The 25,098-nt window shown below is 51.3% G+C and overlaps 1 protein-coding gene across 3 annotated transcripts; it reads right to left on the bottom strand.

The window, feature by feature from the left end:
• Window positions 1-395: 395 nt before the first annotated feature.
• GJC1 (gap junction protein gamma 1) lies at window positions 396-23,478 on the bottom strand. 3 transcript variants are annotated; one of them, XM_054000434.1, is made up of 4 exons: window positions 23,406-23,478; window positions 4,195-4,308; window positions 2,172-2,241; window positions 396-2,040 (listed from the first exon to the last, which is right to left on the bottom strand). In XM_054000434.1, exon 4 carries the CDS (start codon window positions 2,019-2,021, stop codon window positions 840-842), a length of 1,182 nt encoding a protein of 393 aa, XP_053856409.1. In that variant the 5' UTR covers window positions 2,022-2,040; window positions 2,172-2,241; window positions 4,195-4,308; window positions 23,406-23,478; the 3' UTR covers window positions 396-839. The 3 variants fall into 3 exon arrangements, with proteins under 3 accessions (XP_053856409.1, XP_053856407.1, XP_053856408.1); XM_054000432.1 differs by having other exon boundaries at window positions 2,172-2,244; XM_054000433.1 differs by lacking the exon at window positions 23,406-23,478 and adding an exon at window positions 21,004-21,087 and having other exon boundaries at window positions 2,172-2,244.
• Between the last annotated feature and the right edge of the window lie 1,620 nt (window positions 23,479-25,098).

Here is a 25,098-nt window from a genome sequence, read left to right on the forward strand (position 1 = left end):
CCCATCACTCTCACAGAAACACGCCGAGTTACTGAATCCAGCCACTTCTATTCCGTTTTTTTCTGGATGTTTTGCAGGAATTTGAAGTGTCTCCTCTCTCCTGTTGCACAAGGGAGCCCTGAGCCCTCTCTGCCCCACAACTGGCACTCCTGCTCCCTACACACACACACACACACACACACACACTCACACATATTTTTCCTATAAGTAATTTTCCAGAGAGGAAAGAGCCTGTAGGACACAGGAGCTTATGGGATGACACTTCCAGGTTGCAAGCAGCACATTAATTTAGTAAAGAAGCACCATTGACAGAGATTTCCCAAATCTTTCCTCGCCCACGAGCTGCCCAGGGACTCCACTTCTGCATGTTCAAGGCACTTTGGAAACGCAGCATAGAAAAGTTTTATAAAAAGTTTTACTTGGAAAACAAGGAAGAACAATGACATAACTGCAGACAACAATAATAAAATTAACAAAATGCTAATGGCTATCCATTGCTTTGTCCTTGTTGATATAAAAAGTGTAACATCAGATCCAGTGTACAAATACAAAAAAAATTGTGCATAATAAATGTACTATAATACTGTACATACAGCATAAACCGTTCAATGAGAATGAATTAAATATACCTATTTGTCTCCTGACTTGGAAGACAAAAGAACAAAGTTCTAAAGTCCTAGAGTCAGTGTATAAACCCTTTCTGGGGCTGAATCACGAGCCAACGGTATCCCTGAAAATCAGCAGAGTCAAATATTCCCTTAATGGAAGCCATTATTCATGGGACTGCTGGTTATGATAAACTAGGGGGAAAAAACCACAGCATATCAACTGAGTCAACGTTAAATCCAGACCGAGTTCTTCCCATCTCCTGACTTGCTGCTGGCACTGCTTTTGTTTGAGCCCGCTTTGGATTTCTTCCCTCTGGAACTGCTGGGGTTGTTTTGGTTGTTGTAAGCCTGGATGGCAAGGTCCAGGCGGTCCTGAGCCGCTTTGATTTCCCTCTGCAGGATCTCCAGGTCGGCGGGAATGTTCCCTTCGTTGCTGCCATACTGCTGTTCCTGAGCTATGTTGGCTTTGTTCTGCTTGTAGGCCATCTTGGCGTTGGACAGCTCCGTGCACTGCATCTGCTCCGGCTTCAGCGCGATGTTGTAGCCCGGGGGAGCCGACGGCGTGTTCCAGGTGAAGGGGTAGTTAAAGGTCCCAGAGTCAACCAGCTCCTTCTTCTTGGCATTCAACGTGTCCCGGATGGTGCCAAACCCCAGGTGCAGCATCTCCCAGACATTCAGGAGCAGACACATGCAGCTCACCCCGTACATGATCAGCAGGAAAATGGTCTTTTCGGTTGGCCTGGAAATGAAACAATCGACGTTGTGCGGGCAGGGCTTCCTGCTGCACACGAACACGGGGCTCACCTGGAAGCCGTACAGGAAATACTGCCCCACCAGGAAGCCAACCTCAAACAGGGCCCTGGCCAGGAGCTGCAGGACGTAAATCCTCATGAGCCCGTCCTCCCGGATCTGCCGCCGGCCGTCGTGCTTGGCTTTGGCAGGGCTCTGCTTCTCTTTACTCTCCCGGACGCTCTCCACCTCTATCTCTGGGTACATCATTGGGTCTTCCTCGTGGTCATCTTCAGCTTCCTCCAAGCCCCGGTGCTGTTTCCAGCGGATGGGCAAGCTCCTCCTCCTGGCTCTCCTGCTGGCTTCGCTGTGCTCCACCATCCGGGCGATTTTATGGATGGCATAGCCTAAGTACAGCACGGAGGGAGTGGCCACGAGAATGATCTGGAACACCCAGAACCTGACGTGCGAGAGAGGGGCGAAGGAGTCGTAGCAGACGTTCTCGCAGCCAGGCTGCTCCGTGTTGCACACAAACTTGCTTTGTTCGTCATAATAAATGGATTCTCCTCCCACAGCAATTAGGACAATCCGAAACACAATCAACACTGTCAGCCAGATTTTGCCAACAAAGGTTGAATGGTTCTGGATCTCCTCTAACAGGCGGGTCAGAAAACTCCAACTCATGGTGGTCAAATGAGTTTATCTAAAAAAGAAACAGAACCCCCAAATATTTATGACTTTATCAGCTTGAGCCTAAATGGCTCAAACTCAACCAAGAGAGTCTGAAAACTCCAGACTTTTACACCCAACACCATCCATGTTTGTGACCACCACCTGCTATCGGGATCCAGCTGCCAGAATTTGCTTGAAGATCCTACGTCTCCTCCGCAGGCTTTTGAGGAATCTGCTGTAAGAAAAAGTAGCAGTTCAGTATATTTTCATTAAAAAAATGCTCCCAAAGCTACTCCCCAGCCCAAGACAGAGACACGGCCGCTCTGTATGTCATGGGTTGATAAAAACATTTAAAGTGGAAGTTAAAGACTCCAAAACACAGTGGATGGGAAGACAAGTGCCCATGAGATTTTTGGGTGCTGTTGGTCACATTCCACCGCCGACAAGAGGATTTATTCTAATTTGTTAAAGCCTGGGCTGGTGATCACAGTCTCAGCCACAACCTACAGGAGACACCGCTGTGTCCAAGGGCAGTACCAGCTGTCCTAATTCAGGAAGGGATGGCCCAGCCCACCTGTGATGCAAAGGCAGGACAACCTGGTGGCCTGAGCCGTGTCACCCTGCAGGGCCAGCCTAAGGACAGGGCTGGGCCAAGAAACCCTTAAGTATGCTTGAACCATCCTGTGGATGGATTTGGGTCCAGCCCCTCTGGGAGGCTCAAAACCTTCCTCCCAGGGTCAGAAAAGATTTCAGTGTGGATTTTGTAGTGAAAACCTGGTTAGAAAGAGCTACCTGTCAGAACTTTTAGAAGAGCTACTGCACAGCAGTGAGTGGTGGGTGGGTGAGGGGACAGGGGACCGCGCTGGCAGGAGCTGAGCGAGCGCCGGAACTGCCGGGCCTGGCCTCGCTCCCGAGCGGGGCTGGCACAGCGAGCCAGAGGCAACTCTGCCAAATTCCAGCCTGCAGATTCCAGGTTGCCCAGAGAAGCTGTGGCTGCCCCTGGATCCCTGAAAGTGTTCAAGTGCTCAAGGTTGGACCGAGCTTGGAGCAACCTGGGGCAGTGGAAGGTGTCCCTGCCCATGGCAGGGGGTGGCACTGGATGGGCTGCAAGGTCCCTTCCAACCTAAACCATTCCATGACTCCAGGATAAATTTGCAATCCTAACAGTAAAAATCCCATCCTTGGAAACTCCATTCTGGCAACATTTAGAACAAACCCCAGCAACACTGCAGGCCCTCCTGGAGCTCCAAGGAGTGAAACTGGTAAAACAGGGGAAGAACTATTGGGCACTGTTAGAGCAACAAGGGATGAGACATTTTAAAACTTTTGATGATGTCAAATATCAGTTTGACATAAAGATTACTAAAATAAATTATTACATCAGAAAAACATTTGGTGACAGATCCTGAACCCAGAACTGGACAAATCTCCAGCACTCTGATCTTAAAAGGGATTTATTCTTGACCTGAAGAAATTCCAGGAGACTGGAAGAAAACTAGTGCTTGGAACTATTCAACTTCTTCCACATAACTACAGAGTTGTTTATAGGCAAACTAATGAAATGTGAGGAGATGCAAGCAATGCAGAATTAAAGAATATCAATGTGATCTCCCTCTGGTGGAATTCAGTGTTTCACTGAAAAGCCAAGAGCAGGGATATGGTGTGGATGGGCTGTGCAGAACATTTGATTTATCACTTCATGACAGTGGGAGAAAAAAATAGTATAGGAGAGTATTAAAAAAGGCCATATTAAGTGATCAGAAGTAACAAAAATCTTGACAAATGATTCCCACATTAGGTCCAAGATCAGATCCCCAATTACAGCAGTTCTGAAAATCCATGGCAGGCAGGCTGATCTTCCCAAGCTCAGCTGAGGAGTGGCTGCTGACAAAATGGGCCCATGGGACACGAGTCTGCAGGCTGAGAACTGGAGATGAGAGTTACCAGTGGAACAGGGAAACACGGATTGCTGGGGAGGCTGAGGCCCCTGGAACAGCCCCACTGCCTGAACCACACTCAATGCAGCTCAGGAGCAGCAGAGGGGAGAGGTTGCTGTGGGTGTCAGTTAACAGGGAAGGGAACGAGGCCCCTGAAGGATCAGGGTCTCAAGGAGAGCTGCTGATACACTGCAGGTGATGGATTGAGCCCTGGCTGTGTCAATCAGGAGCCAGGGGGGTGATCTTACCTCCTTGTTAGCGAGACAGCCCTGGGCGCCTGCGGCTGCATCCTTCAGCAGTTGCTCCAGCATCAGAGAGTGGATACAGGAGGCTCAAAACCAGCTGAGGGACAGGGAAGATGCCTAAAAGTGAGTGATTTAGAAAGATCAATTTGTTTAGTTGGGAAACATAGGAAGAAAATGGAAGTGAGTCCCAACAACGAGTCAGGATCATGATGTGTCATCAAAATTACCAATTAGGTCAAAAATCCCCGGCCCCCACGCAGGTGGACAGGCCACCTGCACTCAGCCCTGAAGAAAGACATGTTTGAATCAGATGTGTTCCATAGATAACAGCTATTAGAGGTGCAGGCATTCCTCCCAAGGCTTCCATCCAAGCTCCCCTTCAACACAACCCTGCTGCCATCATTCCATAGAGCACTGGCTGAAAGAGCACATTTTTAACAGGCAAAGAGACCAGAGGTTCCCATCCCAGAGCAGCCCCTTCCTGCAGCAAGGGCTTGGCACCCCCATTTCAGAAAGGCACCCAAGAGCAGCTCTGCCACCCGAGTTCTGTGTTAGTGGGATGAGACAGTGCTTCAGACACCCCACACTCAGCATTTCCCACTCGGGATTTGGGGTCCAGATGAGGGGCACATGAGTCTGGGGGTCCTGCACGTGCCCGGGAAGGGCAGTGGGCAGCAAAGGCAGGTGAACCCCACATCTGGAACAGGAGGTTAACAGAGGGGAGGAGCCCCAACAGCCCTCTCTCACCACACTGCTCTGCCCATCTCATCACTCTGGGCACTGACAGGACAGGCACGTCCCCACTGACACCTCGTGATTCATCAACTAAAAAAGAGACAAAACCCAAAGGAGTTTAAGAGGCTAATTCTTATTCGCTGAAAATGTCAGGGCCACACTTTTCACTGAAAGTAAACTACTAAGTAAATTTGAAATTAATTAAACACTGTTGCCAATGTAAATTTGGAGTAACAGCAGGAACCAGCCTTTAAATTTTCATATACTGTCACATTCCTCAGGAGTTAAGGACAGGGAAGTTTGAAATGAGTGCAGATTTCAGTAAGCGAATCTTTACTTTTAGACAAGCTGCTACCTCCCATCTAAGAAATTTCTTCAAGGTACATGCCAGCTTTTCACAGTGCATTTTCTGCTTGCAGACAGGTAGCAACAACAACACAGGAATCATTCCTGTGATTCCAACCCGAATTCCACCAGTTGTATCAATGCACAGTGCCAGACCTACGTACAGACGTATGCTGGGGCTCCCACAGCCCTGGGATGCAGGAGGATTTACCCAATCTGTGGTTAACAACCAGGACCTGCCAATTAGTGGGTCCTGGCTGTGGAGCTCTGAAGCTGCCCAAGAGCTGATTCTCTTTGCCAAGAAAGTGTCACTTTGTCCATTTAGTCCTAGTCCAGAGCAGAGCTGCTGGGACAAACATGGGAGGACCCATAAGCAAGCAAAGAACTTCCTGGTCTTTAAGGAAATGTTTTAGTTCAAGCAAAATGACAGTCATTAAGTCTTGGAAAGGCTCAGCCCATCCAAATTCAATGCAGTACAAACCCAAGGACTTCCAAGTGGAATTCCGGTGGTGTCCTTGCGTTCTGTGGGATCAGCCAAGGTTGGAGGGGCACGTTCTGCCTCTCCTCCACGTGCTGCAGCACCCAGACACATCCCAGTAACCTTCACCCAACGTACACCCGCGCTCCTGCATCTGCTGGTTCTGGCAACATTTAACTCAATAATTTTCCAGTGTTTGAAAGAAAAGTCTATGGACACTGACACGCATCTGAGAAAGGCAGAATGTCAGCAATTTCAGCTAATTTAAGTCATGCCAGAAAGTGCATTTGAGAGAGACTTTCATTTCTTGTATTTGTCATAAGTTCATTTCAGCACTTCCAGCGGAGGAGGCTCCTTGGAGCGGGCAGAACCCATGATGAAATACCAGGAGGCTTATCTCTGACAGTGGGCTGGCTCCTGAATTAAAGCTTTGCAGGCGCTGACATCCAGAGAGAATGAAGAAGAATTTGGAGCAGGTATATGGGAAAAAAGAAATCAGCTTCAGGTGACGAATTTCTTGAGTTAACACAGCTGTTGTTCACATACAGCCCCTCAGGGAATGGCCCCTCAGGGGTGCCCTCTCCTCTACCCAGCCCATGGGGGGTTGGCTATGAGTTTAAACATTTTAACATTTAAATTTTCGCTTCCTTTAAGCTTTCTCCTCAAACAGCAATGACCTCCTACCACTCAGAGTGGGAAGAACTGCACCGTGGAGAACCAGTTACTGTAAAATGCTCAAAATCCAGCCCTTGGATGGGACAGCTGAGGTGTGGCAGGGACAGCAGTGGGACAGGAGGAAGCTGCAACACTCCAGCAGTGTCCCCATTCCCCCGAGAGGAGGGCACCTGGAGGGCAGGACAGCCAGCACCAGGTGGGTGTCAAGGCAGCCTCATTCCGGGCTGTCAAATCCCAAACACCTTCGGAACCATCTCCTGGCCCTGCCTTGGCACAGACTGGGCCCAGCCCAGGGCAAAATGGAGCCCCTTGGCTCCAGCCCAGTACAAATCAGCAGCTACAGCCCAAAGCATCTGAGCATGAGGGTGCAGGGAGTGTTGGTTTGGTTCAGCACTAGGCAGCCTGTGAGGATCATGGAGCTGGACTGGATGATCCATGTGGATCCTGTCCAATCCAAGCTCTCCTGTGATGTTTCTGTGGTACCAGGACTCTTTTCATGTCATTCCATCAATGACAGAAGTGAGGCTGGGCACAGCCTCAGCATGTCCAAGGATGGCACCAAGCTGAGGGGCACAGCTGATATCCTGCAGGGAAGGGATGCCATTCCCAGGGATCCTGACAGCCTGGAGGAGCAGGCCCATGGCAGCCTCGTGAACTTCAACACGGCCAACGGGAGGGGCCGGGATCTGGGCTGGGGCAACCCCCAACAGCAGCACAGACTGGGGTGGGTGGATGGAGAGAAACCCTGCAGGGAAGGACTTGGGGATACTGGAGGATGAAGAACAGGATGTGAACCAGCAACAGTCCAGAAATCCAACTGTCCCCTGGGCTGCATCCAAAGCAGTGTGGGCAGCAGGTGAGAGGGCAATTCTCTGGAGCCCCCAGACATGGACCTGTTGGTGAGAGTCCACAGAGATGCTCCAAGGGCTGGAGCACCTCTGCTGTGGAGACAGGCTGGGACAACAGGGGTCATTCAGCACAGAGAAGGAAATCCTTTCAGTATAAACAGAGCCTGTAAGAAAAATCAACGCCCGTAGTGACAGGACAAGGGACAATGCTTTCTAACTCTGAGTGGGGAGGGTTAGATGGGACATTGGAGATATTCTACCATGAGGGTGGGGAGGCCCTGGCACAGGGTGCCCAGAGCAGCTGTGGCTGCCCCATCCCTGAAGTGCCCAAGGCCAGGTTGGATGGAGCTTGGTCTAGTGGAGGGTGTCCCTGCCCTTTGATGGCAGGGAGTGGTGGAGGGTCCCTGAATTTTCATATTTCATCACACCTCCTCAGAGAAGGCTTCTCTGAAGGCTTTGTAGCCTCAAGGCTACGAAGGAGTTAAGGAGAATGAATATATCTACAGAAGACTTTTTTCCTCCCTAAATTATGTCTTCCCAGGTCATGCTAATGAAATCTGATTAATTTATTAATGATTTATTTGTTTTGTTTTGTTTTTAAGCAGTTTAAAAAGACATGTGCTGAGCAGGAAAAAAAGAAGAAATGCATGGCAATTCTGTTGTTAATCAAAAGAGGTTTCATGCTGCATGAAAGTGAAATTGGGCCCACAGGCTAATTAAAATAGTATTTGAATTAGGATGAATGAATAATGCTAATTATTCATTCAGATCTCATTTACATAGAAAAGTAAGAAATTACATGATTTACAAGTACTTTTGAGGAAGCAGAGGGGTTCCTTACTGCTCAAGAAGACTTTACTGCTCAAGGAAGCAGAGAGCCATGGCCAGACCCAGCACTGGAATGGTGCCAACACATCCTGAACCCTGGTGAGTGCTGTGCTGATGCCACCTGCATTCCCTGAGCAGCAATTCCAGTGTCCATTGTCCTGAGTGACACAAGAGCAAGGATGTGGGGATATCCCTGGGAAAAGAGAACTCACAGCTATCACCCTTCTATCCTCTGTGAAGGAAGTGGGTTCAATCACCACCAATTTTACTCCTGTTTTCAGCAATAAAGATGAAAAGGAATAAGAAGAGTGCACTGAATTTTATTTTTAATCTTATAGAATACTTAGGAAGGAGAAGGCTGGGACTTTTTGGAGAGCACACAGTGCTCTTTCAAATAAATCCTCTGTCATCTGGCAGGGCTCACGTGGCAACAGCAGAGAATGGTTTGGAAAAAGCCACAATGTCAATGTCAATTTGGAAACCATTTCTGAATGGTGCCTTCCAATCCTAGGCATGCTAACAAGGCTCTGCTGATTCCCAGACCAATTCCCCGAATCTAAAAAACCCCACGCTGAATTATGAGACCACAGATCCTATGTGGGATATAAATAGAACAGGAAAATATGGGTAAGAGGTAGGGATATAATAAGATTCTTGCGCTGTCAAAAAAATAAAGATGTCAAGTACGTATCTTTTTGAAAATCAACATATACCCACCCGAGCATTCAGCTTACAGATAAGCTGGAATTTGCAGCTAAGACATGAACCTCCGGTCGCCTCGGCGTGCCCTCTAGGTACTGCTAACATGGGAAGCCAAGTGACAATTTTAGCAACACTCCCCCGCAGTGACAAAATTCAAATCACGACGTGTTTTGTGCTGGCCCAAACCAGCTTTTAGTGCACCTACAGCAACCGTGCTGCTGCAGGAAGCAGAGTGCCCAGGGCAGGACGTGTCCACCCCGGGACGTGCGGATCCCGGCGGGGCAGAGCAGGGTCCGCCCGAGCAGCACGAGGACAGGACGAGCTGAGCCTGCCTCGAGTTCATCTGAGAGCAGGAGCCTGCAGTGACAACAGGCTCCACGGGAAATGGACACTGGGCTGTACAGTCTCTGTCACCTCATGAGATTTTTGGAGGCCTGTTGTGGGGTCTGTGTCAGCCTGAATCCCTTCACACAGACTCAGCAATCAGCATCCCTTCTGAAGGATGGGAATGAGGTGTTCCAGCTCAGAGACTGGGAGAATGAGCTCCCAGTTTGGCATTTCTTGTAGCTTAACACCAGCCCGAGGCTGCTCCTCACACCCATCCTGCAGATGCCAGGTATGAGGAGGCAGAAGGAGCCCCAGGTGATGGCAGCACTGCGGTGATGTGAAATGTGATCAAGGAGGAAACAAAGTGGTCAGAGACTTGTGTGCTGCTTCAGCCTGCACTGAAACCCCGGCTCCCCGGGCAGCCCGGGCCACGCCGACACCAAACCCTGGGGATCAGCACAGTGCTGGCACTGGAGCCTGCAGCAGGAACAAATCCCCTCCCGCACAACCTGCTGGCAGATGAGGAATAACCCAGCAAGGAAGAGCTACTGGAGCTCAGAACCAAGCCAGTGTTTACTCCACCAGCGCTCCCCCTCTCCCCTCTCCTCCAGCCTCACACATCTCACAGCTCTTCTCCACCACAGTTTAACCCCACTGAGCCCAGACGGTTTGAGCAGCCCCCGTAGGAACTGGGCTCCTGCAGCACTGGCAGGTCCAGCACGACCCACCAGGCTCTGCCTCCCCCTGGCCCTGGTGCTGCTGCACTTGTTCCTCCATGCAGAGGAGCCAGTAAAGCACAGGGAAGCTTTCCCTGTGTAATTCAGCTGGACGTTGAAAACAAGGAATTACAGGGTAGGTAAAAGACAATTTTGGTTTTTTTTAAACAATTTGAATCTGAAGTTCAAGCCATACTAGAGAAAATGCCCAACACTGCTGTTCTGAAATCAAGACCAAGTGTTTAACCAAATGCTGAGCTCTTGGACTGCCAGCCCAGGCTGTTTGCAAACAACAGGGCTGGGGACTGATACCCTTAAGTCCAAAGATCTGGAGGGCATCCTTGAGAAACACTGTTCCCACCAGCTGAAGTCACCATCAGACTGGGTGAGCATGGCATCAGGTGCACAGAACACTCCTGAGTGTGAGCTGTCAATTCCCATTCTCCCACGCCACAGGGATCCTGCAGGCTTTTCCATGATCACACGCAGCCAGCACTGATCTCCCAAACACCGGAGTTCTCCTTCCCAGCAGCAGCTCCTGGACCAGGCATCCATCTGATGAGGCACCACGTGCTCCCCAGTCAGGGCTACTAAACCCTGGCTCAGACACACAATGTGCTACCTCTTGACAAAACATGAGACCAAACACCCCAACACTGACTGGTCTGAGGCTGTGACAGACCCTTTGTAAGTGATAGAGTTTTATTTCAGTCACTTCTGAAAGTGCTTAACCCCTAAGTTCCCTTGTACCAAATGCATCCCTTTCAGAAATGGGCAATGTCCTGATAACTGGCAGTTTAAACCACCATATTTTACATCCCAAAGCGGGGTCAACCAGAGCAGGTTGGAAGGCCCATGTCCAGCCAGGTGTTAAATAACTCCACCACAAACTCTCTGGGCAGCCTGATCCTATTAAACACCTCCAGAGTTAGAAACGTTGAAAAGTCAGAATTGGCAGTCTGATCCTACATCTGACATGCTTACAGTAAACAAAAGCTTTTCTTATGTTTAAGTGAAATTTTCTGTGTATCAATTTTCCACCATTCAAAAACCATCAATTGCCCACCATTCCCTGGGGACTGTGGAGAACAGTCTGGGCAACAGCTACAGAAGCAAAGCAATTTAGCATTTTTTCCTGTAAGAATGAACATAATAGAGAGGGGACAACTTGCAGGGACTTGAGCCACATAAGCAAGTGAAACTGTGACCAGAGATCCTTCCCCCTGCCAGTGTGGGACAACTGCCACACAGTGCTACTCGTACTGGCATGATACAACAATACATTATTCAAATATTAAAAATATTGTACTGCTGCCTATTGGGAACTGTGTTCCCAGCAGTTATTTTAACAAATATGGCAAATGGAAGGGTGAAGATGGAAAAATTGCAGTGAGGAGAAGGACAGAAGGCAGGTCCTGAGTGGCCAATAGCAATTCAAGCAAGAGCGTGATGGATCAGGGCTGGGGATCCTGCACACACCTGCCAACAAATCCCAGGGCTTCAGCCCCTTTCAGGACGTGCTCGCCAGTCTGGGAACAGCAGAGAGAACGAAAGAAAGGGCAGGAGAGGGTCCTGCTGCAAACTCCCTGTGTGGGCAGGCCCAGCACCAGCACTGCTACTCAGGGCTGTACCTGGGGACAGGCAGGGGTGAGCAGAGCCTTGACAATGCAAACCCACCTGTGACACCCAGGGAATGGCAGCAGCTGGGCCCACCCGAGACCTCAGACCACGACCCCGAGCACTGCAGCGAGGCAAGGAGGAACAATCCTGTTTCCCCAGACAGACCCACAAGGGTCCAAAGGGAAGAAGGCACAGAACACACAGCACCTCTGGGTGTTGCATCCCTGGGAAGCACTGAGGGACGTGCTGCTGGGGAGAAGGAGCCTTTGGACAGGCTGCAGCATCCACGTGCTTACCTGGATCCCTCCAGCTCTCTGGCAGCGAGGTCTGGGGAAGGCCATCCTCACTCCCAGACCGTTCCAGTCAGGCATCAGAGAGACCTCCCTGCCTTGATGTGATTAGTGATTCAAACAACCACAACACCCCTTTAACTACACCCGATTCCACTGCAGCCAACAGCTCCACAGCATTTCCCCACCGGGCTCCTCCTCTGTGCTCAGAGGGATGAGTGTCAAAAGAAAATGACACACTGGAGGCAGCTGACCCAAATATCACTCTCACAGCCATTTCAGGAAAGGAGAGAGAAGCCAAAAGAGAGCAATTCTGTCGGCTCCTGTACATCAAAATCAAAGGTTCTCACTTGGCTGAGCGGGAGGCAATCAGATGGGGATGAACACCTAAAGCTCCCACCACCATCTTACGACAGCCAAGAGAAACCACAACAGTGTTTGCTTCATAGATAAGCCTCAAAAACTACCATGAACAGCTTGTAAATGAAACAGATACCACGCACCCCGACACAGTCTGCCACAACGTCCCCAGTCACCCATCCTGCAACATGGCAGCTGCTTCTCTGTGACCTACATTCAAAAAAAAGAGTTTTATTCCCCAGCTCGGTCTGGTCTAGTGGGAGCCACCGCCTCAGCCTGCAACTCCACCAAATCCACATCACGTTTTCTCCGACAGCAGCTCTGCAGAGAGGGAAGGATGTTCAGAGGCAGAGGAGGACACTGCAAACCAAAGCCTCTCCACTGCAAGCCCTCCCTGCCGTGCTGGTGCTTTCAGGCAGCACTTGGAACAGCTCTGCTAAACTGGGCCTGGATTGTTCCCATGCTGGGACACGGAGCAACACAGAGCCTCACAGCCCCCTGTGACTTCACCAAACTCTGCACCTCCCCAGGTGGAGAGCACCAAGCTGAGCAGGACAGCAGCCAGCTGTGCCAAATGGCACAACAATCCGTGGGGATGGTGTTGGGACAGACAGCCAAGGACAGCACCTTGCCAGAGAACAGGTCCACAACAAGCCAGCACCTCACTCACTCTACTGCTGCTTTAACTTCTCCTAAGTTGCTGCTAAACCACAGAAACAGCTGAAGAGTTTTGTTTCAATAAAGTTGGTTTTACACACAGTTTATTCTGAGACAAGGAGCAGAGTAAGGCAGCAGATTGCCATACTGGCATTAAAATGTTACTCCAGCTTGAGTTCAACAGGAGTCTTAACAGCTTTATTTTGCCAAAGATAAAATTTAGAATATAAATATGCATAGATTCACTAAGTGATTTATTTGTTGAAAAAAATTTCCCTGTAATGAAATAAGAAACATAAAACTGTCCATTTCTGAAAGACTTGAATACTTAGAGACTCCCTTGGGAAGAGACCTGAAGCACTGATGAACTCCCTGTGCTCCATCACTCCAGCTGGGAAACACACACACCAACTGGGGCTTTTCCCCTTGAGAACAGCTGGAAATAACTCCTGTTTTATGAAGGGAGGCCAGAAGCCCTTTTCCCAGTGACAGGCACTCTGCACCAAGCACACAGTGGCAGACGGGTCAGTTTTTCCACCTGACTGCTTCCCCTGGCCAAGGATTTTATCTAACTTATTATCGACACAGACTGGGACAATTAGCAGCAAATTGAAGGCAGATCAGCCTCCCCAGTGCTTAAGTCAGGCGTGAGACTGGACAGGGGAGCACAAGGGGACCAGGGAATGGTGTGCACTGTGTTGTGGGGCTGCTGGAGGCAGGAAAAACCCACTGAGACATTGCAGCCACAACTACGGTCAGGGCAACAGTGCCAAGCTTCCCCCAGCTGCTTATTTCCAAGCTTCCGAGATTTTAGGAGGCTGGTGACATCTTATTAATCACGGAGTGAACTTCATGCTCATTCTGTATTGTTCTCTTCAAGCTCCAACCAGGAGCCAGCAGATCACCTCTATTCGGCATGACCAAGGGCTGGGCCACTTCCTAACACAGCCCAGCAGGTCTGCCTGCAGAAACATTCTTAATATAAAGGGTAATTGAGCATCTGCTGTGCCACAGCTCGTTCACTCTCACAAAGGGGAATTAGCTGCAGATAATCACTCCTGATAAGGAACCATTGGCTGTTTGGTGGATTGTCTCGTTAAAGCAATCGAACCTACTCTGCCTAACACAGTCACAGGCTGGTTTGGGTTGAAAGGGACTTTAAAGCCCATCTTATTCCTCCCCCTGCCATGGCAGGGACACCTTCCACTATCCCAGGCTGCTCCAGGTCCCATCCAACCTGGCCTTGGACACTGCCAGGGATCCAGGGGTAGCCACAACTGCTCTGGACACCCTGTGCCAGGGCCTTACCACTCTCATAGTAAAATATTTCCATTTAATGTCCCATCTAGCCCTGTCTTCTCTCAGTTTAAAAGTGTTGTCCCTTGTCCTATTACTACAGGAGACAGTAGTACAGGAGACATTTTTCTTCTAAGCCCCTTTATAAGCTGAAAGGCCACAGTAAGGTCTCCTCAGAGCCTTCTCTTCTCCAGCTGAACACCCTCAGCTCTCCCAGCCCATCTCCAGAGCAGAGATGCTCCAGCCCTCAGACCACTCCCACTTCAGATTCCCACCTGCACCTTGACAGAATCTCCCTGCACAAAGCCACCATCAGGAACAGGCTCAGCTTTAATGTCACTAAAAGAGATGACAAACCCATCCAGGGAAAATGATGTGACTCCTTTACACACAAGCCACAGCACCAGGAACAGTTCCAGGCTCACTGCCAGCCCTCTCCTCTGAGACTCACTGGGAAACTGGTTCCCACTGCAGGGACTGGAGGGGAGGTTACAGAGCAAAGAGCCAAACTGAGGAGTCAACAGTAGGAAGGGCTGGATGGATCCACCAAGGGGTTAACGGAGCATGGAGATGGACCCCAGCCTGAGTACAGCCATTCCTAAAATTGTCTTGGGACAGGGAAGCAACTGCCATGTCAATTCTGCAAGACAGGGGTTGTGAAGAAAATCCTGGCAAAGTGTAGTTCTCCAAACCCAACTTTCACACAGGACTAATGACACTGAGCAGAATTAGTGGGCATTGATGCTCTGTATAAATACAATAAACCAGGGGAAAAGTCAGCGTGGCTTCTGGAAAGGCACCTCCAGCCCCACAGAGGGCTCCAGATCTTCTGGGTTTTAACCTCTGCGAGTCTCTCTCATCTGAGGCTTCCTGTAGGGACCCCAAAAGGCCACTGGAAAAGGGACTGTCCCTGTACAGAGACAGTTGGGAGTAGGAGTAAACAGTCATTTCCTGCAAGGGAGGGAAGTCAGAGCAAGGGTCACAGGGAGAGGCTGGCTGTGCCAGACTAGGACACTGTCTGGATGTGACCCACAATCCTGAAGGAAATATTCAAGGGGGGTTGGATAAGCAACCATGAAGAGCAGCACAGGGACCATATGAGTCTATGCAACCTGGAAATAAAATGGCAGATGGAATTCCACATGGATAAAGTGGTGCATACAATGAATAAAAATAATAACTCTCAATTTCACCTAAAAATAGATATGCCCTGAGATGGCCTCAGCAAGCAGGAGGTCTTGGGGCTGTCAGGCTGCTCTGTGAATGCTCTGGCACTGCTCAGCACAGCCCCAAAACAGTTTCACAGTGTCAGAGGACAAGCACATCCAGCACATGCTGCTGTGCCACCATGTGCCTGTGACATGCATCCATGGCATGTGGCTCTGGTCACTCTGCCATGTCCCCCTGAGTGCCCATGGCTCACCCACAGCGTGTGGCTCTGGTCACTCTGGCCAGCTCCTATCATGGGAAGAGAGGACAAGAGAAGGAGCTTGGAGAAGAGGTATGGAAGGGGGGGGAAGGACAGTGAAAAAAAGCAAGAAGGTTGAGGGAGGAAACAGCTGTGACACCTGGAGCAGCCTGGAGAAAGAAAATCCCTCAAAAACTGAAAGCCAGGGCAGTGCCTCAGGCAAGGGTAAGTCTGTAGGCACAAAGCAGTCACATGTTGAGAGTCCAGAGCTTCCCCCATGCTCTGCTGCAGCCCCTACATGGGACAGGTCAGAAACAGGACTCTGGAGCAGGCAAGATTCCATCTGATCCATGTGGCTGCTCCAAAGGAGCCAGGAATGAGTGGCTCCGAGGTGCTGGGGAAAAGCCCCTCCATGAACCAGCTGAAAGAGAAGCACCACCAGACACCAAAGGGAACAGAATTGGTACAGGGGCTGTTGATCACTGCTCAGTTCCAGCCCCCTGGAATTCTGCATGTGCCAGACAATCCCAGGCAATCAGAACACCTGAAGGGCAGCCATGATTTATTTCTGTCCACGGCTCTCCAGCACAGCCCTCCAGGGAGCTGGGTTCCGCAGACACCCGGATCGATACGGTTTGGTCACAGATTGCAAAGAGAGCAAGAGCAGGCGAGGAATACAAACCAAGCTGGGGACAGCACTGAGGAGGAGGCTCCAAGTCAGCTCCAGAAGGAGCAAAGACTTCACACGAACCATGGAATAAAGATAATTTCCATATGGCTTTGTGGAAGATCGCCATGTGCTTCCTCCCAAACACTTCAATTTTATTTTGCTTTATAATATCTCAGGAATCACAGTTTCCACCACGAAAATTCTTCTCATTTCAAAATAGTTAAACTCCATATCTGAGCACCAGCTGAGTAACTCCTGCAAATGAATCTGCTGCAAGTAAAATTCAGTCATTTCTCAACTACTTCAATGTTTACCATGACAATCAGGAGATTTTTTGATTTTTAGGAGGACATGCTGCATGCAGGGCAGCACAGCTGCAAGACACATAAGGAACTTCAACCATTTTAATTTTATGTCATTAAAAAATGTACTGACACCAAGGCCAGCCCCATGTGCACAACCTCCACCCACCCCCTTGCCTGCCTCCAGACACATCTCTAACCTCAGGACTACGCAGTGCTGGGTGTCATTTTTGTCTCTGAATCCACAGCAGAGCCAGGCTTCCAGGAGTTAACAAGGAGTCAAAACTCCCCCTCAAGGGAACATGGGCACACACAAGACATACAATCACCCTTCCAGGCTCTTGACTATTTTAAGCATGAGAGAGATACAGAACTTCACAGGCGATGGCTTGCTCTGAGTCTGGCAGGGCTGCACCGCTCATGCCGGGATGTCACCGCAGGCAGGAGTTCCATCCCCTGCTGCCACCAGCATCATCCCTCATCCTGCAGGAGCTGCATTCCCGAGGCACACCACAGCCAGAAGTCATTTTTCTACATTCCTTCATCAGAAAAGCAAAGTGCACAGAAGCATCCCCAAGACGTGGCACTTTTGGGGAAGACTTTGGGGATGTTCAGAGGAGAGGGAATGCTGTGTACAGCCACCTACAAGGCAAACCCTGCACCCCAGGACAGCAGATTACAGCTGAGCAGGACACCAGAGCGGGGACTCAATGGAAAATAACCAAATGCAGTTGTCAGCCTCCTCCAGCGCCACTGACTGCGCATTCGACATTCGGACTGGAAAGGACACAAGGCACAATCTGCTGGTCATCCATATGGATGCCTCCTTCCCTCCTTCAGTCCTCCTCAGTATCTCAATCGAGGTCAGGCACGCACACTCAGACTTGTTTTCTGACAAATTTGTAACTAAAAAGCTGGAATTAATAACTCTAAGAGCCCAAAGCTGGTTTCATGGACTTGTTTAGGCAAAAAAGCTGGCTGACTCCACCAATTTCCATCTAGGCAAGGTAATAGAGAGAAATCCTTCACTCCCGTGTAAAAATGTAAATCCCAGCTCAGTGAGTCATTTAAACACATGCCTAATGCAAAGCTTGAAACAAATCCCGCTAATAATCCGGGCTGCTTGCTTATTTACAGCTAAGCATGGCTTAAGTACCTGGATGATCTGGAAATACCCCGGAGCTCCCAGAAAAGAGCCTAAACCAGGCTGGTCTGAGAATTAATCACAGTGGTATGAGCAGAACTGCTAATATGAACCGGGGGAGGACTGTGTGTGTGTGTGTGTGCTGAAGCATCTGTTCAAGTTTAGGCATATAAAACATTTTTCAGCCCAATGACTCCAGAGGGAAATGCTTCATACATCAGCTCATCTGACTCAATTTTTCCATCACATTTCCTTTAATACAGTTTTGTCCATAAATACACTATTTGTTTTTTCCAAATATAGATTTTTATTTATAGCCAGAAAACCTTGTAACTTGTGTTATTGCTGAAAACCCTGGGTTCTGCTTTGAAACGGAATCACGCTCTTCCTTGAAACAGAATCACTGAGGAATTACTGGCCAGTACTGAGGTATGAAACCAAGTTCTCTATGTTTGCAGAAGGAAAAGGGATTTCTTTTTGCCATTCTCAGTACGTCCTTCACCAGGAATCACCAGTAAGATCATAACTGCCCCGCCACACGTTGCATATGTCAATTATCCCACACCACATCCAGAAACTTAAACCTGAAATCTTAATTTTATGCCAAAACAAAGTCAAGTTTTTAAAAATCCCAACCAGATCTTCCAGACAGTCCTGAATTTGGGAAGAACTGTGTGTCACTACCCGAGCAGCAATAACAATTCTTATTTATGGTATGAGGAGGTCAGAAAAGGAAATGCTAACATTGCCCTTTCGCCTCCAAGAAGCATTTTGGAGATAAATTCCTTTTTGTAGCTTTTAATGGAAAGCAACGAGCCTCCCAAAACCAGGACCAAGAATGGGCAGTGAATGGGAAATTTGGTGATTTTGACATTTTAAAAACATGGGTTTTTTCAAGAGCGGCATTTACGTATTGAGCAATACTGAACACAGCAAGCAAAATGCAATTTAATACATTTTGACCATTATTAACCATAACTTGAGTCGATAAAAAGCACAGCCTGTTATTCCATGGCACAAGCACGGGACAGTGGAATTGCACTCCTGCTGCCCGCGGGAAGTGCTGAGACCAGCTGGAAACACTGATAAATGCCAGTAAATAATAAAACCTTCACTCCCTTCCAAAGCAGGGCACACAGAGGTGGCCGTGCAGCCCCCTGTGAGGGGCTGGCAGTGGGGTCCAGGGACCATCTGTATCTCAGGGAGTCTCCCTACCGGCTGGGCAGGATGTGCTTCCCTGTGCAGGTCAGCAGGGACAAAGTAGAGCCACCATAAAAATCAGGGAGTTGTAGTGGAACTTTTTTAACGGCAATAATTTGCTTCCTATTAAGCAGATTAAAAATACATAAATCTGGAGCACAAGTCAACTCTGTGGAGTGGCAGCACAGAACACAAAGGCTGGAAGCAGGGTGGGAGCAAAGGATCACCTTCCCCCTAATGAGGCAGCAGTGCCCATCCCCCAGCAGGGACAACAAAGGGGTCCATTATCCACAAGGGTTTCAATCCAAGTGTTTAATGATCACCACCCTTGTCCGGGTTCCTGCTGGGGTTCAGGGAATCCTGTCTCTGCAGGAAGGGTGAGGTACGAAAAGTGAAAAGCGGCACCTTGAATAAGGCAACGCTCCTTGTGGTTTCCACCTTCAAAAAAGGTGCTGGACATGTGAAGTGGTGTAAGGAAAGAGCCACAAGAGCAGCCCCCTCTCCCCAGCTCCATGCTGGAGGTGAAGCTGCAGCCTGATTTCTGAGAATCACAGAATATCTTGAGCTGGAAAAGACCCACAAAGATCATCCAAGTCCAGCTCCTGATTCCATCACTTCTTTACTCAGCCAGCAGCCCCTTGCAGGTGCCAATGACCACAAATCACCAAAATTCACCCCAGCGAGCAGGGTCTGCCTGGGCTCACACACTCTGTGGTGCTCCAGCAGCTCTCCATGGAAAGCTCACCATCCCATAAGGACTGCTTGCTCTCCTGCATCACAGCTGGGTCAGGAACAAGGCATCAGCACCACCACTGAGCCCTTGTGGCTCTGGATTCTCTGGCTCCAGTTCCCCAGAGAAGCACCAAGGCACTGGATTTTCAGTGACCCAATCCGTAACACACTCAAGGAAGGCAGCTTCTGGATTATCCAGCTTCTAACTGGGTGTTCCTAAGCTGCTCTGTCGATCCTAAGTGGCTGGATCACTCCTAGGTACAACCTCAGTCACTGGATCTCATCCTTTCCTTGGCAAAAGTGGTGGATGAGGAAAGTTTGGGGATTTTTTTGACTCACAGAAGTTGCTGGCAGTCAGCAAATTACTAAATCAACAAATGTAGCTGTTAAAATTCATCACAAACTCTCCATCAGTGATTAAATTTCAGGGCTTATAAGAAATTTGTTCTTGTAAACTCTAGAACCATCCAAACCCAGGAAAGACCTTTTAAGATGAAGTTTCACCTAAACAGTATAATTTCCACACCAACGGAGCACAGAATTCTTTAGAAAATCTGTGCCTATAATTAAAACTCTCCAGGGTGTACCAAAATAAGTTCTTAAAATTGGTCTCAATTTGCTCAGCATCTGGGTTTTAACTTTCCCCCTAGAAAGGGCTTGGACCCCTGGAATTCCTCACATTCCCAACCCTCTTGGGGCTCCTCTCTGCCTTGTTCAAAGCAAGCGCTTTGCTCTCAGTCCTTGACCCAAATTTTCCAGTTATTTACCAGTATTTGCATCACTTGCACATTATTTGTGATGAGCTGGGTGTTCGCTTTGAAGTGAGGGGCAAAACAAGTCCCTTAATGAAGGGCTGAGGATGATACATATCTAGAAAAGAGGTATTTCATGACAATTCCTTGTGTAGAATCCTTCATTCAGACCTGTGAGTTGCTTTAAAAAACCCCAAAAAATTGTAATATTGTTGTATAAATTAAGAAAACACTTAGATTTATAAATGGAAATGCTTCTACTAGTAATAACTCAATAGTCTCCTCCATCAATGGAAGGACAAACGTACAAACTCTAGTCTGAAAGCACTAAAGGCAGTCAGACCCTTTGGTAAGGTTCCCTTTTTTTGTCAGCAAAATGTTTTTAATAACTTCTCATCACTCAAACTGATCTAAACCTTGATAAACCCATTTCAAAAAGACAAGAGGTGCTGGGTGACAAACTCCAAGGAGCAGCTGTGTTTCCAACACAGTCCAAAAAACAGAGACGCTCCTGAAAAACAAGTTCCATGTGATGTGAAACCTCCAAAGGGACCTGTCACCGCGCTCCTGCTTTGCCCCCTGCGCTGGCATTTCAATTTGGAAATGTCAGAGAAGTTCCCGATTCTGGAGAGATACCCTGCAAAGGGCTCTTCTCCCCGAAGGAGCCGGAGAAGGGCTCAGAGGGCAGACCCCACGCTCAGCCCAGCCCCAGCCCCTCAGCTCTTACCTGGCCATCTCCGTGCCCGCAGACATGCTCAGAGCCCCGGCCAGCCACGGGGAGAGCCCAGCACTCACTGCTGCACCTCGTGTCACCTCGGTGCCACCCAGGACCAGCCCCTCGCTGGAGCTGTCGGCGCATTCGCAGGCACCAGGATGTGTGACGGCTCAGCCCACCCCCACGGAGCCACCAGTGACCACAGAGCTCCGTCCCCGCTGCTCCCCAGAGCTGCGGAAGTGCCGGAGTTAATGCAAGCACTGCTGGAAATGCAGGACTTTCCCTCGGAGTCAAACGGCACAGTAAGGCTCAAATTCCCTTTTAAAACTCCTTACCCATCCCGCTTTCCAGCACAGAGCTGACCTGTTCCCTCAGGAAAGCACAAGCACAACTTTGGAACAGACACGGAAAGTACCAAAAATGCAGAGAAAGGCACCTTGCATTTTCCTAAACACGAGTCTTGACAGAAAACAACAACTTTTTCCCTTAAATGACCTGAAGAACAGAGGGTTTGGTAACTGCACTGACAGCTGGTTCATTGAACATCCCCAGGACACAGATTTCTAACAGCAAGGGACAGTTTGGGGTTTTTCTTAACCAATTATCCTTGACTTAGAGCAGGCAGGAAATGTGGAAATAATAACAACAATCAACGGTCTGTCACACAGAAGGGTTTTGTTCTCTCTCTCATTTCAAAATATCAATCAAACACCCAATGAAAAATCAGAACCTGGTGGTAGCAACTGTTGCTCCAGAATCCATATGGTCCATCCATGCCCTAATTAATCCCTATGAACTATCTCCTATTTGTAATTAATTTGATGGTGGAACAAAATCAGCACTTCACTGTGAAGTAAGGTCACACTGACCAGAAAGTGTCAGGACTAATTCCTACCAACAGAAATGAGAATTGCCTTTAAAAGGCCAGTAAAAATAGCTGCACAAATGTCATTCCTGTGAAATTTTATGACGCTGGGTGAAAGTTAGGCCCAACGGAGGCCAAAACTCTCATCTGACACAAGAGCAGGATTCTTCTCATCGTGCTCTGCACTGGGGTCAAGCACAGAGAATCACGGAATGTCCTCAGTGAGAAGGGACACACAAGGTCATCAAGCCAAATTGATGGCCCTGCACAGGACACCCCCAGCAGTCCCACCACGTGCCTGAGAGCTTTGTCCAAACGCTCCTGGAGCTGGAAAAGTATTTCCTCAAGCAATGCCAAACCGCACGGCTGCGGCCCGTCAGCTCGAGGCAGGGCTGGCTCCGGCTGCCAGCGGCGCTATGAAGGTTTATCCAGACAAGGAATTCTGAGCAGGAGCTGCTGCTTCCAGGGACTGCACTGGAGCCGCAGCAGCTGACACGGGATCCATGAGCCCCAGCCTACCCGGAGCCGGGAGGGGGACGGGGGTGACACCGGAGGAGAGGGGGGCACGGAGGTGACACCGGAGGAGAGGGGGACACGGAGGTGACACAGGAGGAGAGGGGGACACGGAGGTGGCACAGGAGGAGAGGTGGGCACGGAGGTGGCACAGGAGGAGAGGTGGGCACGGAGGTGGCACAGGAGGAGAGGGGGACACGGAGGTGGCACAGGAGGAGAGGTGGGCACGGAGGTGGCACAGGAGGAGAGGGGGACACGGAGGTGACACAGGAGGAGAGGTGGACACGGAGGTGACACAGGAGGAGAGGGGGACACGGAGGTGGCACAGGAGGAGAGGTGGGCACGGAGGTGACACCAGAGGAGAGGGGGGCACGAAGGTGGCACAGGAGGAGAGGGGGGCACGGAGGTGGCACAGGAGGAGAGGGGGGCACGGAGGTGGCACAGGAGGAGAGGTGGGCACGGAGGTGGCACAGGAGGAGAGGGGGGCACGGAGGTGGCACAGGTGGCGTCTCCCGGTGCGATCACGCCGTTCCCGCGCTCGGCAGCGCGGGGAGCGCTCCGTTCATCACCGAGGGGCTCGACACGTGCAGCCGCGGGCGGGCACCCGGCGCTCCGCCCGGGAAAGCCCTTCGGGCCTCACTTCCCTCGGGATAAACACCCCGGAGAGGCCCGTCCCGGGGCGCGGAAGGCAGCGGGGAAGGGGGGAGAACGCGGGGAGCCGGGGGGTGACACCGGCCCCTCGCGGCGGCACCGGCGGCGGAGCGCGCCCGGCTCGTCCCGCCGCCTCCGGATCGCCCCGGAGCGCCCAGCTCGGTCCCTCCGGGCTCCCGCCTCCCTCAGCCCACCGCGGCTCCGTCCCCTCGGGGCCCGCGGCTGCACTCGGGCTCCCGCCTCCCGGTGCCCCCGGAACGGCCGCTCGGTCCCCTCAGCCCCCCGCCGTCCCCCGTGGCTCCGGCCCCTCGGGTGGCGTCGCTCGGTGCCCTCAGGCGCCCGCCCGGCCCGGCCCGGTCCCGCCGCGCCCTCAGCCCCCACTCACCGGGTCCGGCCCGTGGCGGCGCCGGGGCCCCTCGGCCGCCGAGCCCGGGCGGGGGGCGCGGGGCGCATGCGCGGAGCCCCCTCAGCGCGCGCGGGCCGGGGCGGGCGGGGACGGAGGGACCCGGGCGGGCGGGGACGGAGGGACCCGGGCGGGCGGGACAGGGACACGGGACAGGGACACGGACACGGGAGTGGGGTCAGGGACACGGGACAGGGACACGGACACGGGAGTGGGGTCAGGGACACGGGACAGGGACACGGGAGTGGGGTCAGGGACAGGGACACGGGACAGGGACACGGACACGGGAGTGGGGTCAGGGACAGGGATACGGACACGGGACACGGACACGGGAGTGGGGTCAGGGACACGGGACAGGGATACGGACACGGGACTGGGGTCAGGGACAGGGACACGGGACAGGGACACGGACACGGGACTGGGGTCAGGGACAGGGACACGGGACACGGACACGGGACTGGGGTCAGGGACAGGGATATGGACACGGACACGGGAGTGGGGTCAGGGACAGGGACACGGGACAGGGACACGGACACGGGACTGGGGTCAGGGACAGGGACACGGGACAGGGACACGGACACGGGAGTGGGGTCAGGGACAGGGACACGGGACAGGGACACGGACACAGGACAGGGACACGGACACGGGACTGGGGTCAGGGACAGGGACATGGGACAGGGACACGGACACGGGACTGGGGTCAGGGACACGGGACAGGGACACGGAACTGGGGTCAGGGACAGGAACACGGGACACGGACACGGAACTGGGGTCAGGGACACGGGACAGGGACAGGGGTCAGGGACAGGGACAGGGGACAGGGACAGGGACACGGGACTGGGACAGGGGTCAGGGACACGGGACAGGGACAAGGACATGGGACAGGGACACGGGACTGGGACACAGGACACGGGACTGGGGTCAGGAGAGGGGACAGGGACAAGGACACGGGACAGGGACACTGGACAGGGACAGGGGACTGGGGTCAGGAGAAGGGACAGGGACAAGGACACGGGACTGGGGTCAGGAGAGAGGACAAGGACATGGCACTGTGGTCAGGAGAGGGGATACAGCAGGGGACAGGGACGAGGACACAGGACTAGGGTCAGGATGGGGTATAGGGATAAGGACACGGAGCGGGGTCAGGATGGGGACACAGCAGGGGGATAGGGACAAGGACACAGGGCAGGACAGGACATGGGGAGCAGGACAGGAATAGGGAGGAACACTGGAGCAGGGCTGTGGACAAGGACATTGGAAGCAGGATAGGGACAGGAGCAGAGTAGAATGGGGACACTGAGAGCAAGATGGGGGTGGGGACAGCAAGAATAGGATGAGGACGGGGACACAGGGAGCTGGACAGGGCCTGGGGCAGGGTGGGGATGTGGAGACCAAAACAGGTTGGAATGGGGGCATTGGGAGCAGGACAGGGACGAGGACACACGGAGTAGGACACTGATGGGGACAGTGGGAACAGGGCTGTGGATGGAGACCAGGAGCAGGATGGAGGCAGTGGAAGCAAGAAGGGGACAAAGATGCTGTGAGGGGGAGGGAGACATAAAGAGTGGGACAAATATGGAGGCACAGGCAGCAAAATGGGTGATGGGCACACTGGGAGCAAGATGGGGATGGGGATGGGGAGAGCAGGAGCAGGATGAGGACAGGGACAGAGGGA

The sequence above is a fragment of the Vidua macroura genome, chromosome 27 (assembly GCF_024509145.1).
Source record: "Vidua macroura isolate BioBank_ID:100142 chromosome 27, ASM2450914v1, whole genome shotgun sequence".
NCBI lineage: Eukaryota > Metazoa > Chordata > Aves > Passeriformes > Viduidae > Vidua > Vidua macroura.